This window comes from Drosophila busckii, chromosome 3R (assembly GCF_011750605.1).
Source record: "Drosophila busckii strain San Diego stock center, stock number 13000-0081.31 chromosome 3R, ASM1175060v1, whole genome shotgun sequence".
In the NCBI taxonomy this organism is placed as follows: domain Eukaryota; kingdom Metazoa; phylum Arthropoda; class Insecta; order Diptera; family Drosophilidae; genus Drosophila; species Drosophila busckii.
The window spans coordinates 5710559-5724330 of record NC_046607.1 but is presented as its reverse complement, the minus strand read 5'-3'; the positions used below and the strand labels follow the sequence as shown (position 1 = coordinate 5724330).

Genomic DNA, 13772 nt, shown 5'->3' with positions numbered 1-13772 from the left:
ATTTTATACACAAACTGTGTGCGAAATGAAATAAAATGAGATTTGCAATACACATACAATTTATTTTTGTCACTCATATGTTTTATTTTTTATTGATTTATCTGTACACATTTATGCAATAATCATGTGGCATGTAAATGTGTGTGCAGATTAGTGTCATAGGTAAGTGGCTGGCTGCTGCCCACCAGACCCAACCACACCTTGGGCCAATTGACCGCGAGCAATTTCATGTTTAGCTGTGGCGCTTTCACAATTTCACCTTGAGCAGCGCTATCGAATTAATTGTGGAGCATTAAAGCTTTAAAATTAATTAACTATTAAAGTAAGTGGAGCAAAGAAGAGACGCGCTAGATTTATATAAAACAATCACATTTAATTAGGAGTTCTTGATATTCAGTCCAGGCAAATGGTCAACTATTTACAGATTTCTAACGGCATAGGCGGGCGCTGTGTAACGCAGAGGAGCAGCAAAGGCCACAGGTGCGGGTGCCACAGCCAAAGGAGCAGAGCGCACTAGGGGAGCGGTAACAGCCAAAGGAGCAGAGCGCACTAGGGGAGCGGCAACAGCCAAAGGAGCCGCACGCACAACTGGAGCAACTGGAGCAGCAACTGCAACTGGGGCAGAGCGCACTAGAGGAGCGGCAACAGCAACGGGCGCTGCCTTAACCAGAGGCTCCGCAACGGCAACGAGCGGCTCGCGACGCACAACAGCATTGAAGCCATTGATGGAGTCGGCGGTGTAGGTCACAGTGCGTCTGAAGCCATCGGCATCGATGAGCGAGTATTCGCCGCGCACCACATCGCCGTCACGCTCCTCCACATGGCCCTTGGAGTCGCCAGAGAGCGTATCCTGCACATCATAGCTGTACGAGTACTGTGGATGCGGATCCACTTCCTCCAGCTCGACGGTCTTGGCCAGCACAGGTGCGGGGGCGACAGCAACTGGTGCCACAGTTCTCAGCACGGCTGCCTGAGCCACGGCAAGCATTGCCAATGTCATAACAATCTGCAAAGAGTGAAGATATCCTTAGTTTGCTTTGTATCCTTGGCGCTGTTTGCAGCCAATTTACCTTGTAGGCCATTGCGTTGGATTTGGATTTGGAATTGAACTCGGTCTTGGGCAGAAGCTGAACACTGAATGTCTAAACAAGCATTGGACTTTAGGTTATATAGTCAATTGTTTGGCATTGATGACACCTAATTGGAATTCATTTTTGCCCATCGCCATCGCCATCACCGTCACCAATTCCAATTGCAGGCGATCACGTAAAAGTGTCACGTACGTTCTTCAGTTCTCCAAGCCTGTGGGTAGTCTTTGATTAAAAACACCAACGGCATATATTATTTATAGAGCCAATGCATATTTAGCCAAAGTAAAGTATTTGTTTTGAGTTTACAGTTATTGCATAAAGCACACATTTAATATTTGCTGCTGTGCGAATAATTAACAATTTATTTAGCGTTTAATAAAATGCGAATGATTTTTTAATTGAGACATACATTTTTGTATATAGTTTGGGAATTTTATATATGTATAAATATGTCTGGTTTGAAATTATAAACATTTCATTATACATATTAAGATTCATATTTTGCACGTATTTTTTTTAAATGTTTCGTTACTAAAACCTAAATTCAAGTCTGAAGTCTGATTAAAACTAATCCCTGAACTTAATAATCTTTTTATGTGGCACTAAATAATTATTAGTTTTAAAATGAAAATAAAGTACATTGTTATTTTTTAGTTTATTTATTTTTACATATATAAATACTTGCACATTAACCATGCCTTGCTTCATAGCCTTATTTTAATGTTAACATTGCAGCTCTGTTTTAAATTAAAACCAGTTTAAGCACCCCCCCAATCCCAAATGCGCTTTGCTGACTGCGAGCAAACAAAACTAACCACAAGCAAACAAACAATGTTACATTTTACACACACACACACACACATACATACTTATCATAATTGAATTGCACTAATTACACGACTTCGGCCACGAAGACATGGCCACGATTCGGTAGCAGATCGCAGATATATAAACTCACAAAGATCAGCAGCAGTCACAGTTCAACTCGCTCAACGCACTTCACACTATCCCCAACTCCAAATAACTCAATCAAAATGGCATTCAAGGTACGCATATCCACAGTCCAAACAGCAGCAGCAGCTATTACAGTAGTCCCTCCCTACAGTTCATCGCACTCTTCGCTCTAATCGCCGCCGCCAGCGCCGGTCTATTGCCCGCTGCTCAGGTCTACCACGCAGCTCCCGCTGTGGCTCACTATGCCGCTCCAGCTCTAGTCAAGACTGTGGCACCCGTTGCTGTGGCCCAGCACGTGATCGCCAAGCACGACGATGAGTACGATCCCCATCCCCAGTACAAATTCGCCTACGATGTGCAGGACTCGCTCTCCGGCGACTCAAAGAGCCAAGTTGAGGAGCGCGATGGCGATGTAGTGCGTGGCGAGTACTCGCTGGTGGATGCCGATGGCTACAAGCGCACTGTCCAGTACACCGCTGATCCCATCAACGGCTTCAACGCTGTTGTCAACCGTGAACCTCTTGGCCATGTTGTGAAGACTGTTGCTGCCGCTCCAGTTGCTCACTATGCCGCACCAGCTGTCGCCCACTACGCTGCCCCAGCTGTGGTCAAGACCGTTGCTCCAGTTGCGCATTATGCCGCCCCCGCTCAGGTTGCCTACCATCATTAATATTGTTATGCGTTTAATTGATTTGTTATAGCTGAATAAATGTTAAATCTTTTTACACTTTAAAAACCTTCGCTCTCAAAATAGATCTCAAAGATTGGTATTGGACAAGCCCGAAATTGTGGTTAATTGAATTTGGAGTACGACATTGGAGTGTGAAAATATTTAAATATGACAGTTAATGCTTATTTAAATACGAGTAAAGCAAACAAGTCTTGATATTATTGATTGAAATAAACTTGAATTTAGTTAGTTTGCTTCTAAAAACGTATTTAGCCTGTTTGTAATTAAAAAATCTAAGCTTAAGACAATCAAATTAAATAAACAATAGAATTTAAAATTGAATTAGATACAAGTGCAAAAACTTTTCTTATAAGCAAGATCTAAAAGTTTCTCCATTGGAAAATAAATTACTTTTGTAAACAGACAAAGTGCTAGGATTTTGATACTGTTTCGGATTATTTTAATACCAACAAGTGTTGATAAACAAAACATATCCTAACTTTTTGCATTTAAAAATATTTTGTATGTTATTAAAGCCAATGCTAAATGAGCCTTTAATCTTTTTAGTTCATCAATTAAACTCTTTGAGAGCAAACAAGCAAATTGAGCTCATAAAAAGTCTGTGTAAAGCATAAGATTTTGTTGTTTATGCAAATTAAGATACACCCTTGTACTCTTGTTCATTCATTAAGTGGGATATGGTGAAGTGAAGTAAGCCACAAGCGGTTTAATTAATTATTGTAATTTATTTAAAACTTGGCAAGTCAACACAGATAACAAAATGGCATTTTAGTAGTGATGGGCCACATGGACCGAGGGAGCGGCGTAGCTGGTGTAAGCTGGAGCGGCATAGTGAGCAACTGGAGCCACAGTCTTGACAACAGCTGGGGCAGCGTAGTGGGCAACTGGAGCAACGGTCTTGACCACAGTTGGGGCGGCGTAGTGGGCGACAGCTGGAGCGGCAGCAACAGTCTTCACAACATGGCCAAGAGGTTCACGGTTGACAACAGCGTTGAAGCCGTTGATGGGATCAGCGGTGTACTGGACAGTGCGCTTGTAGCCATCGGCATCCACCAGCGAGTACTCGCCACGCACCACATCGCCATCGCGCTCCTCAACTTGGCTCTTTGAGTCGCCGGAGAGCGAGTCCTGCACATCGTAGGCGAATTTGTACTGGGGATGGGGATCGTACTCATCGTCGTGCTTGGCGATCACGTGCTGGGCCACAGCAACGGGTGCCACAGTCTTGACTAGAGCTGGAGCGGCATAGTGAGCCACAGAGGGAGCTGCGTGGTAGACCTGAGCAGCGGGCAACAGACCGGCGCTGGCGGCGGCGATCAGAGCGAAGAGTGCGATGAACTGTTGGGAGGGATAAGGACTATAATGACTGCAGCTGGTTGGGCTGTGGATATGCGTACCTTGAATGCCATTTCGAGATGCTTGGTGGTGACTTTACTTGAAGCGTGTGTTGCTGTTGAGTCGAGCTGAGATTGCAGTGTGATTAGAAAGAGACCAGCGGGCTGTTTATATAGAGCAAAAGAGGTTTGTAAATGGACAAGTGCATGCCCATGCCCATGAGCATGAGCATGAGCTCGTTATTATCCGGCAAATTACAAACGCGCTACATTGGACAATGCAGAGCGAAAGACCGTGGCGGCAATTGAGTGCACAGGGCGCAACGCAACAAGTTGAAAAGCTTTGTCTGTATGAGTGTCTGTATGTTTGGAATGTGGAGCAAATGGTGTCTTTGCTGGCTAATTGGCCACACTCTCGCGCACTTGCTCATGCCCATGCCCACAGACAAGGTTCCGGACTTGAATCACTTCTGTCTCTGTGTGTGTGTGTGTTGGTTGCTTGGCAGGCAAGAGAGAAGAAAAATGCCCGCAGCTACACATTTGACATTCAATTCGTGTGCGCGACATTACAATTGCCAAAAAGTGCCTTTTGTTGCTACCGGATACTTTGGCAAGCCCCAAACTGGTTTTTTGCCAAACTTTGAGTTTGAAGTGAAACATAAAAATTAAATACGCAAATAGTAATAGTAACAAGACTCTTTGCTCTGATTGCAAACTGTTAATGCGTGTTATCTTGTTTTATACGCCGCTGAATCAAATATATAAATAAATAGAAAACAAATGTTTGCAGTTGAGCATATAATACTTGCCTCAAGTAAGATTATAAACATATGCATTCCCATTTTATATGGTCAGCTTAAGCGCGTAGTTAATTTTTCTAAAAATTATTAAACTTTTTACGGCCATTGTTTACTCATTTTATATATTCTAAATAATAGTCTTAATCATCCATTAACATTCATTTTATTGTACTTTATTTATTGAGAGCATTGTGGTATATTTACTATAACTAATTTAGTTTAAGTTTGCATAACTAAGAAGTCCAGGAAGAAATTTATATGACAGTTGAGACAGTTTTTACAACTTGAACATTAATTATGATAATTATACGAATTTTTCTTTCAAATTAGGTCGCAGCAAAGACATTTAAGTCATAACTTAGCCAAAAATTATTCTACAATATTATTGAACGCTTTACTGTTTTATGCTTGCAATGATTGCATCATTAGATTTTACAATTTTTAATTTTTGTCGAATTTTAACATCACATTTTTTGACAAAACTTTAAAACCTTCAAATTTGAATGCATTTATTTATTTATTTATTTAGGCAAGTTTCAGCTTTTGAAACCTTTAGATTTGCCAAAAAGTGTTTTATTATTTTGTTCATAACTTTCCTGAATCTTATTTTAATCAAACAAAATGAAACTCATTGCAATTGTTGCCCCAAAGGAACGTCAAATTATCTAAAACAGTCAGGTCCATTTTAATTTTGAGTAAGTCAGCAACATTGGCAGCAGTTTGTAAATACTTCTTAATATATTGATTGGTATATATGTTAATATGTTATTGCCGATTATGCCCTTAATTAAGAATCAGAAATAATAATTTTTTTGCATTACTAAATTGTATTAAAAATATTTACAATAGAACTAAGCAACAGATACTAAGCAGCTAAATGTTTACATCGAGTATGAGTGTGTGGAATGTAGGATGCAATAATACTTTCAACGGATCATCGAGTGGTTGCCCTAATGATGGTAGTAGTCATGGGCATCATGAGTAGCCGGAGCATGTGTCTCATAGGTGGCATAGTGCTGCTGCTGTTGCTGATGCTGCAGCTCCTGCTCGTGCTGCTGATGCTGGAGCTGGTGCTGGAACTGGTGCTGGTGCTGGGACTCGTGCTCATGATGCACATTGTAGGCGGCGGGGGCAACATAGGCAGGCGCGGAATACTGCACGGGAGTCTTAATGATGGCAGCTGGAGCAGCAGCATGATGGTACTGAGCTGGAGCGGCAGCAATCACTTTGTGGGTGTGAGCGTGGGCCAAAGGCTCGCGATGCACAACAGCGTTGAAGCCATGGATGTCATCAGCGGTGTACTTGACGGTGCGACGATAGCCATCGGCATCATCCAGCGAGTATTCGCCCTGGACAACGTCGCCATCGCGGGTCTCCACTTGGCTCTTGGAATCGCCAGAGAGAGAATCCTGCACATCATAGGCAAAGTTGTATTTGGGATGAGGATCATCGGGATACACCTCATGGCCATGAGCGTGCACCTGTGGATGCGCATGAGGATTCTGGTAGATCACATGCTGCTGTTGAGGCACTGCAGCGTGATAAAGCTGCGGCTCCTCGTGATGATGATGCTCCACAGGAATAATGCCGGCCGAAGCAGCGGCCACCAAGCAGGCCAGAGCGAACAACTGTGAGGAGATTTCAAGTTAAAGTAAGGAACTATACGTGGACTGATGACACAGCTTACCTTGAAAGCCATTTTGCAGATTATGAGCTTGGTTATGGGATTGGAAGCGAAGCTGCGTGTACTCCTTGTGTGAAGCTTGTGCTTTGAATAATAATTGAACGACCATTGCATTTGTATTTATAGAAAAAATGTTGCTGGCCGATCAGGGCCAGAGCTGCTTTGTTACTTGCCTTTCTTTCACTTTTTCGTAAGTTTTACAGACATAAAAAAAAAAAAATAATTTGAAATTTAATTCATTTGCATGTGTCTTTCAATAGAGTTTTAACCAAAATGCGCACAGCTCGGAGCACCCACAAGACGCAGTCACACCCATTTGCTTTTGTTATGAATGGAAGAGGGCAAAACCAACGAAAAAAGCGGAAAAAAAATGTTTGAAAACAAAAGACTTAAGCGAGCAACTTGGCTTTGATTGCTGTTGAGCGGGGTGCGAGCTACAGCGCTTAAGCTCATGTAAAGTACACCAATAAAGACAGCATGATCGATGCCAGCATTGCACTTGACACACACACACACACACACACACACAAGCACACACTGCAATGACCCAAAAATCGTAATATTGAAAAAGATATATACATATATTTAAAAGCTGCTGGCCCATGTCCAAGCCATGTAAGGCGTTGAGCTTTCAGCCCAAAGCTTTGCTGGCATAAGTGCTCAATCATGCAGCCACGAATATATAGAAACCAACATGACTCAACTGTTTGCCAAATGATGTAATAAATGTTATGTTGTAAAAGAATTTCATTTAAGGTCGTTTGCTGGAAATAAAATGTAGGAGCTGTAATAGTTTTACATTTCCAATAACAACTATTTATAGCGAACCGGTTCAAGCCGGAGCCACTGAATTTATCACGCAGATTTTACAAAAAGGCTACTTAGTGTTAAAGTTTAGCTAGAAGAGCAGACTCCAAAGCCATTTGAGACAAAGCTAAGTACAAAATGCTACAATTGCTGTTGTCATGCTGTCAAATCGGAAATTGGACAACATATTGTGCAAGTGTTGGCTAATTTAACTTTGCAGGTGAAATAAATAAAAGGCTTAGATGTTTTCTCTGAGCTTAAAGCATCAGCAACAATTCGTTTTCACTGTATAAAAAGAACTCAATAAGAATTGCAATTACTTATTTATTTATTTAATATCAACTATGAATAGTCAATTGCTCGAATTCGAATTTATGCAGCAAAGTAAGGATATATTTCTATTAATAGAATTTACATTATCAACTAATTAACAATTAAATTCCTTTGATTGCTTTCTGTTGTTCAAGCTCTTAGCTAAATATTAAATGTAGTAATTTATGTTCCCTTTCGCTTGATATAAAAACGTTATTTGACTGTTCTTTAGTTTTAATGTATTTTGATATAAACTTGGAGCAATTCAATGACCTCTGCCGCCTTTCGATTTCAATTCAATTCGCATACGCGTAAAAATAATTAAAAACTGTCTGTACAAATAAACGAGAAAGGTCTAATGCCATTACTCAACAATTATGCAAACATAAAAAAAGAGATAATAAGAACTTTTGATCTCCTGGTTGGTCTGACGTGCGTCTGGCCAGCGTCAAACCAGTTCCAATTATATAGAGCGCGCCATGCTCAGCACTCAGCATTGGAAAAGCCAGTGCCGGCTACAAGCATCAACCGGAATTAGTTTGGGCGTAGTCTGCAAATCAGATATACACACACATATATACTTTCGATCACGATTTGAATCGCTGCATGAGTTGTTGATAGGATTAGTTAATTTTCATGCTGATTGAATGGGGAGCATAACAAATGGAGTCGTAATTGAAAACTTCACTTGACTTTGGAATTTCAATGTCGCCCAACAAAATTTAATTGGCAATAGTATTTGGCTAAAATCAATTCGATTGGGCGTGAGGGCGTAATCGGTTAATGATACGACAAACTTCAATTCGATTAGATTTGCCATCAGATCCGGAATTTAGCGCTACTTTCATAGCAAAACATATATGGAACACCAATCAATTATATATCGAGTCAGCAGTATTTTATTGTTGATGTCAATAAATAAATGTGCAAAAGTATGATCAACAAGTATTAAAGTAAAAACAAATTAATGATGGTAGGCATAGGCTGGAGCGGAGTAGGACACATGAGTAGCTGGAGCAGCATAGTGGGCAGCTGGGGCGGCATAGCTGGTGTAGGCGGGAGCCACAGTCTTCACAACAGCGGGGGCGGCATAGTGAGCCACATGAGAGGGAGCAGCGTAGTGGGCAACGGGAGCAACGGTCTTGACGACAGCTGGAGCGGCATAGGTGGCAACATGAGCGGGAGCGGCGTAGTGAGCAACTGGGGCTGGAGCGGCGTAGTGAGCAACTGGAGCAACGGTCTTGACGACAGCTGGGGCAGCGTAGTGGGCGACAGCTGGAGCGGCAGCAACAGTCTTCACAACATGGCCAAGAGGTTCACGGTTGACGACAGCGTTGAAGCCGTTGATGGGATCAGCGGTGTACTGGACAGTGCGCTTGTAGCCATCGGCATCAATGAGAGAGTATTGGCCACGGACGACATCACCGTCGCGCTCCTCCACCTGCTCCTTGTTGTCGCCGGTGAGCTTGTCATCCACACCGTAGGAGAAGCGATACTGGGGATGGGGATCGTACTCCTCGGCAGCCTTGACGACCACCTTCTGGGCCACGGCGATGGGAGCACCATAAGTGGCAACTGGAGCAGCTGCGTGGTAAGCTTCTGGCACGTAACCAGCGCTGGCGACGGCCACGAAGGCGAGAGCGAATACAAACTGTAAGATATGGAGATAATCCGTTAATATTTAATGTGGCTGGCAGCGCCAATTACGCAAAACTTACCTTGAATGCCATTTTTATTATTTAGTTGAGTTCTTTACAGAAGCAAGATCGAGTGCTGAATGATATTGCTTCTGGAGTGGTCAGCGTATTTATAGTAGCTGGCGTGAGTTTTCACCGATAGCCAATTTGATTATGTCTTGGCATATCCAACAGGCCAACAGGCCAACAGAGTAAGGTGCTTAACTGTGGCCTTCTGCATATTCATGCTTGAAATTAGCGCAGTCACCGCGATCGCGGAGATTGTCAAGCTCGACACACAGTTCACACACACTCACACACAGATACGCACTCACACTCGTTCGCAGCGAGAGAGCAGCTTGCAGCTTGGGCAAGTGCAGCGTTTTAGAAAGGATTTGGCATCTGCATCTGGCCAAACCGCAGTAAGGGCGGCCGCCAACGTTGCCCACGTACAAGCAAATTGCATATTTTTAACAAGATTATAAAATCAATAATTGAAAAATCTGAAAACGTGACGCATGGGCGTAGGAATTAACAGTTAACACTCATAGTTGCGTCATGGGTGGCCTTGAACTAAGTGCATTCGCAATTGTACGCAAATTGCAGACAGACTAACAACTTGGGCGAATAATTGCACTGAACATTTCTATATATGCAATATATACATACATCCTTTTTAAGTATTGATTACTAACACTAAGTCTCCATCTGATTGTGTTTTTCCCAATAGCCGCAACAAATGTTGTTTTTATTTATTTACTATTATTTAGCTGCATCAGTTTTAAATATATTCCATAACAAATTTTATACAAATTATAAGAAATGTTCAAGACTTTAATTATAAAAGTGAAATTATAATGTTTACTTTTTAAGTTATGAATATAGAAACCAATAACATATTGAAGAATTATTTATTTATAACTTATTTACTTTGATTCAGGTTCATTGACCGCAGACAGTTCTGAAATATTTATTTATTATAATTGAATGCCCAATAATTATTAAGAAATATTAAACAATAATTGGATATTAAATAGAAGCAATGATTTATTTACTAATTTAATATAAAAAGTAAATATTAAGTATGTGAATTAGTTCGCTCTAAGTAAGTCAAAGTTCTTTGCATATATTTCTATTTGCCTTCACGTATTTTAATCTTAACTATAATACTTTTTACCTGTCTATATCTGATTATATAATACCTTGTACAAGTTTGAAAGAAAGGCTTGCCAGCTTCGATTTATCGCGGCGCCTGCACAATTTCTATAAAACAACAGTTAAGCTTTATATCAGCTCAGATCTTTCTCTTTTTTTGGCTATGGTTCTGGCCAGTACCAAATTGGATTGCCCGCACGCCCACTGTACTTAGCCACGAACAGGAAGTACGAGTTGCTGCTCCACCAGCGTGGAGCGTAATTCGCATTCGAAATTGCTTGAAACATGAAATTTTTTGCTGCTGTCACCATGAAAATAAACGCGCGCTGCCAGCAGCGCTGCGACTTTGTCGATTTGCTATATAAGTTGAGGCTTACGCCCCAGAAATGTATCATTCGCAGATCAAGTTCACTTCTGTAAAGAACTCCAACCAATCCAACAGACAATGGCATTCAAGGTGAGTCCAAGCAGCCAGCAGCACCAGCCGGACAGCAATATTAACGGATTATCTCCATATCTTACAGTTTGTATTCGCTCTCGCCTTCGTGGCCGTCGCCAGCGCTGGTTACGTGCCAGAAGCTTACCACGCAGCTGCTCCAGTTGCCACTTATGGTGCTCCCATCGCCGTGGCCCAGAAGGTGGTCGTCAAGGCTGCCGAGGAGTACGATCCCCATCCCCAGTATCGCTTCTCCTACGGTGTGGATGACAAGCTCACCGGCGACAACAAGGAGCAGGTGGAGGAGCGCGACGGTGATGTCGTCCGTGGCCAATACTCTCTCATTGATGCCGATGGCTACAAGCGCACTGTCCAGTACACCGCTGATCCCATCAACGGCTTCAACGCTGTCGTCAACCGTGAACCTCTTGGCCATGTTGTGAAGACTGTTGCTGCCGCTCCAGCTGTCGCCCACTACGCTGCCCCAGCTGTTGTCAAGACTGTGGCTCCAGTTGCTCACTATGCCGCTCCAGCTTACACCAGCTACGCCGCCGCTCCCGCTCATGTTGCCACCTATGCCGCTCCAGCTGTCGTCAAGACCGTTGCTCCCGTTGCCCACTACGCTGCTCCCGCTCATGTGGCTCACTATGCCGCCCCCGCTGTTGTGAAGACTGTGGCACCCGCCTACACCAGCTATGCCGCCCCAGCTGCCCACTATGCTGCTCCAGCTACTCATGTGTCCTAGTCCGCTCCAGCCTACGCCTACCATCACTAAGTTGTTGCTTATATATCTGTAGAATTGTTCCTCATACGCTGTACATTTATTTATTGACATCTGCAATAAACTAATGCATACATGTTCGAATTTATGAAAAATTTAAACGATTTGCTTTTGAACTGCAATGGGCGAGCAATAATTTATATGTTAAATTGCATTTGTCTGCGAAATTGCGATGTTGACGAATGGGAAGAAGGTCGTTCACACTATGCGCTGCTGCATTATCCTGTTTATTTTTTTTATTTGTTGGTCTGGCTTTTATTGTTAACGAGTTCATAACTTGTTTGCTGACTGGCCGAGGAAGCAACGGAAAAAGTTCACAGACGTTATGCATAAAAGGGTTCTCTGCAGTCTGAGGGCTTTTGAAATATGAAATCCTTTAAGGATGTTTCATGCCGCTGGGCAGCGATTTCGCTTTCACTCTGCACTCGAGTGCAATGAACTGCGTTTTTGCCGTTGTCCTGCTTTTTGATCTTGCGTACAGTCGGTCCAACTGTCTGCGCGTCTGCATCATTTGCATTTGAAGAGCTTCGAAGCGTAGCGAGGACTGCAAGGACTGCACGGCTGAGGCTGAGGCTGAGCCTGAGGTTGAGGTCATGACTTCAATTTTGAAATAATAAATATACGCTCGCCTGCAAACGAGCTGAAAAGGATATTTTGATTGTTTTTTTTTTTGTTTTTGCCTTGCCAATTAAAAATACTGCAAAGCTGAGATTCTAGTTTCCCACAGCGTAAATCAATTGCAGACGTTCTAGATGAGATAGCACACCTGTTGCCTGTGCAGAGAACAATTCTGTTTTGGGGTGCTCCAAGGTCGAGAGCCGGCAATCTAGTAAGTGGGACTTGGCCAACTGTGCGAGGCTTTTTACTTAAATCGCACTAATCAAGTGGAAGATTGCACGTTTTTTTCTTTCTTAAGGTGCACAATTCGATATATTGACTGTGAACCCTTCTCAACTTCAGCAACTGCCCCTACTGAAGCAACAACAACAACAGCAGCAGAAAGCATAATGCAAACTGACAATGCAAGCAGACAAAACAAAAAAGCACCACAGAAGATGCAAAAGAAATATAATAAAAGCAAGAAGCAAGTATGTAAAACCCGATCAAGTGAGTTTAAGGCTCACCCCAGAGACAAAGCGAGAACAGAGCTGAGCAGCCAAACAGGCTTTAAGCCATATGCATATAAATAGCAGCAAGCAGCTCCTGTTTGTCTCATTCAGTGTTTTGTGCTGAGTCCCAAAGGTTGGGCCCACGGCCGGCAATCCTTGCACAGCTTCGAAGGAACAATATTTGGACTTAAATTCGGCAACTTAAGCGGCCACAAAGCAATGCAAGCCAGCCAGCGAGCACGCCACGGTAATTAGCCAAGCAAACAAAACAAAAAACAAAAGCGTTAAATTAATCATTTATAGTTGCAGTGCTGAACCAGCTGCTTCATTTCAAAAGACAAGGAAACAAAAACTAAAATCTCCAATGGATAAATTTGCAGTTTGATCAAATGCTTTGCGCCCTCAACAACTCTCGTCCATGTAATTGAAATTTGTGCAGACCTTAGCTGGCTGTAGCCCTTTGCGTTTGGATACTCAACACTCAACATTGAATCGCCCACCCCGGACCCATTGGATGAACCCACCACCCATCACCAAAAACTGTTTCGAAACTTGAACAAAATTTTTGCAATTTGTGATTAAGTTTAGGTGTAACCAATAAATAAAAAACAAAAACAACAATAGGCTACCAAATATGATAATTTGTTCTTATTTCAAAGCAGCTCTGCTGATCTCAGGTTTTTTCTATATATTTGCAAACATTTGCAATTGCCCAACCCTAAGCCTATGACAAATGCTTTAATATATATTTCGTTATGATTATTTTACGCGCAAAGGCCGCAGCGATGTGAACAATAATAATATACATATGTGTATCAAGGTCAGTGGGTCCCCCACAAAAGCCTATGACTGGAACTTATGGATCCAAACGAAATGAAATGAGAGTGTGTACAAAGTAAACTGCAAACTGGTTTGTATTACTTTAATTGCTATTATTTCACT

At 42.3% G+C, this 13772-nt stretch overlaps 6 protein-coding genes and 1 long non-coding RNA gene across 9 annotated transcripts; 3 read left to right on the top strand and 4 right to left on the bottom strand.

Annotated features, from left to right (window-relative positions):
• Positions 1–418: 418 nt before the first annotated feature.
• On the bottom strand, positions 419–1125 carry LOC108602531 (larval cuticle protein A2B). The gene is made up of 2 exons (XM_017990664.1): positions 1071–1125; positions 419–1006 (listed from the first exon to the last, which is right to left on the bottom strand). Exons 1-2 carry the CDS (start codon positions 1080–1082, stop codon positions 419–421), a joined length of 600 nt encoding a protein of 199 aa, XP_017846153.1. The 5' UTR covers positions 1083–1125.
• Positions 1126–2124: 999 nt separating this feature from the next.
• On the top strand, positions 2125–2715 carry LOC108601547 (larval cuticle protein A2B; the record flags this gene model as incomplete). The annotated part of the gene is made up of 1 exon (XM_017989445.2): positions 2125–2715. A coding segment is annotated over one exon (591 nt), but the record flags the coding sequence as incomplete, so codon positions are not given.
• Positions 2716–3504: 789 nt separating this feature from the next.
• LOC108602371 (larval cuticle protein A2B) lies at positions 3505–4195 on the bottom strand. Its single transcript, XM_017990473.2, has 2 exons — positions 4134–4195; positions 3505–4074 (listed from the first exon to the last, which is right to left on the bottom strand). Exons 1-2 carry the CDS (start codon positions 4143–4145, stop codon positions 3505–3507), a joined length of 582 nt encoding a protein of 193 aa, XP_017845962.1. The 5' UTR covers positions 4146–4195.
• A 1625-nt stretch (positions 4196–5820) lies between these two features.
• On the bottom strand, positions 5821–6630 carry LOC108604418 (cuticle protein 21). Of its 2 annotated transcripts, XM_017993884.1 has the most exons (3): positions 6558–6630; positions 5986–6498; positions 5821–5931 (listed from the first exon to the last, which is right to left on the bottom strand). In XM_017993884.1, the coding sequence occupies exons 1-3, from the start codon at positions 6567–6569 to the stop codon at positions 5821–5823; spliced, it is 636 nt and encodes a 211-aa protein (XP_017849373.1). In that variant the 5' UTR covers positions 6570–6630. The 2 variants fall into 2 exon arrangements, with proteins under 2 accessions (XP_017849373.1, XP_033150077.1); XM_033294186.1 differs by having other exon boundaries at positions 5821–6498.
• Positions 6631–8570: 1940 nt separating this feature from the next.
• LOC108604415 (larval cuticle protein A3A-like) lies at positions 8571–9451 on the bottom strand. The gene is made up of 2 exons (XM_017993881.2): positions 9392–9451; positions 8571–9324 (listed from the first exon to the last, which is right to left on the bottom strand). Exons 1-2 carry the CDS (start codon positions 9401–9403, stop codon positions 8638–8640), a joined length of 699 nt encoding a protein of 232 aa, XP_017849370.2. The 5' UTR covers positions 9404–9451; the 3' UTR covers positions 8571–8637.
• Positions 9452–10906: 1455 nt separating this feature from the next.
• On the top strand, positions 10907–11801 carry LOC108604417 (larval cuticle protein A2B). The gene is made up of 2 exons (XM_017993883.2): positions 10907–10961; positions 11029–11801. The coding sequence occupies exons 1-2, from the start codon at positions 10950–10952 to the stop codon at positions 11683–11685; spliced, it is 669 nt and encodes a 222-aa protein (XP_017849372.2). The 5' UTR covers positions 10907–10949; the 3' UTR covers positions 11686–11801.
• Positions 11802–12948: 1147 nt separating this feature from the next.
• LOC108602679 lies at positions 12949–13463 on the top strand. 2 transcript variants are annotated; one of them, XR_001915257.1, is made up of 2 exons: positions 12949–13077; positions 13140–13463. It is a non-coding gene; the product is annotated as an uncharacterized LOC108602679 (long non-coding RNA). The 2 variants fall into 2 exon arrangements; XR_001915256.1 differs by having other exon boundaries at positions 13134–13463.
• The last annotated feature ends 309 nt before the right edge of the window (positions 13464–13772 follow it).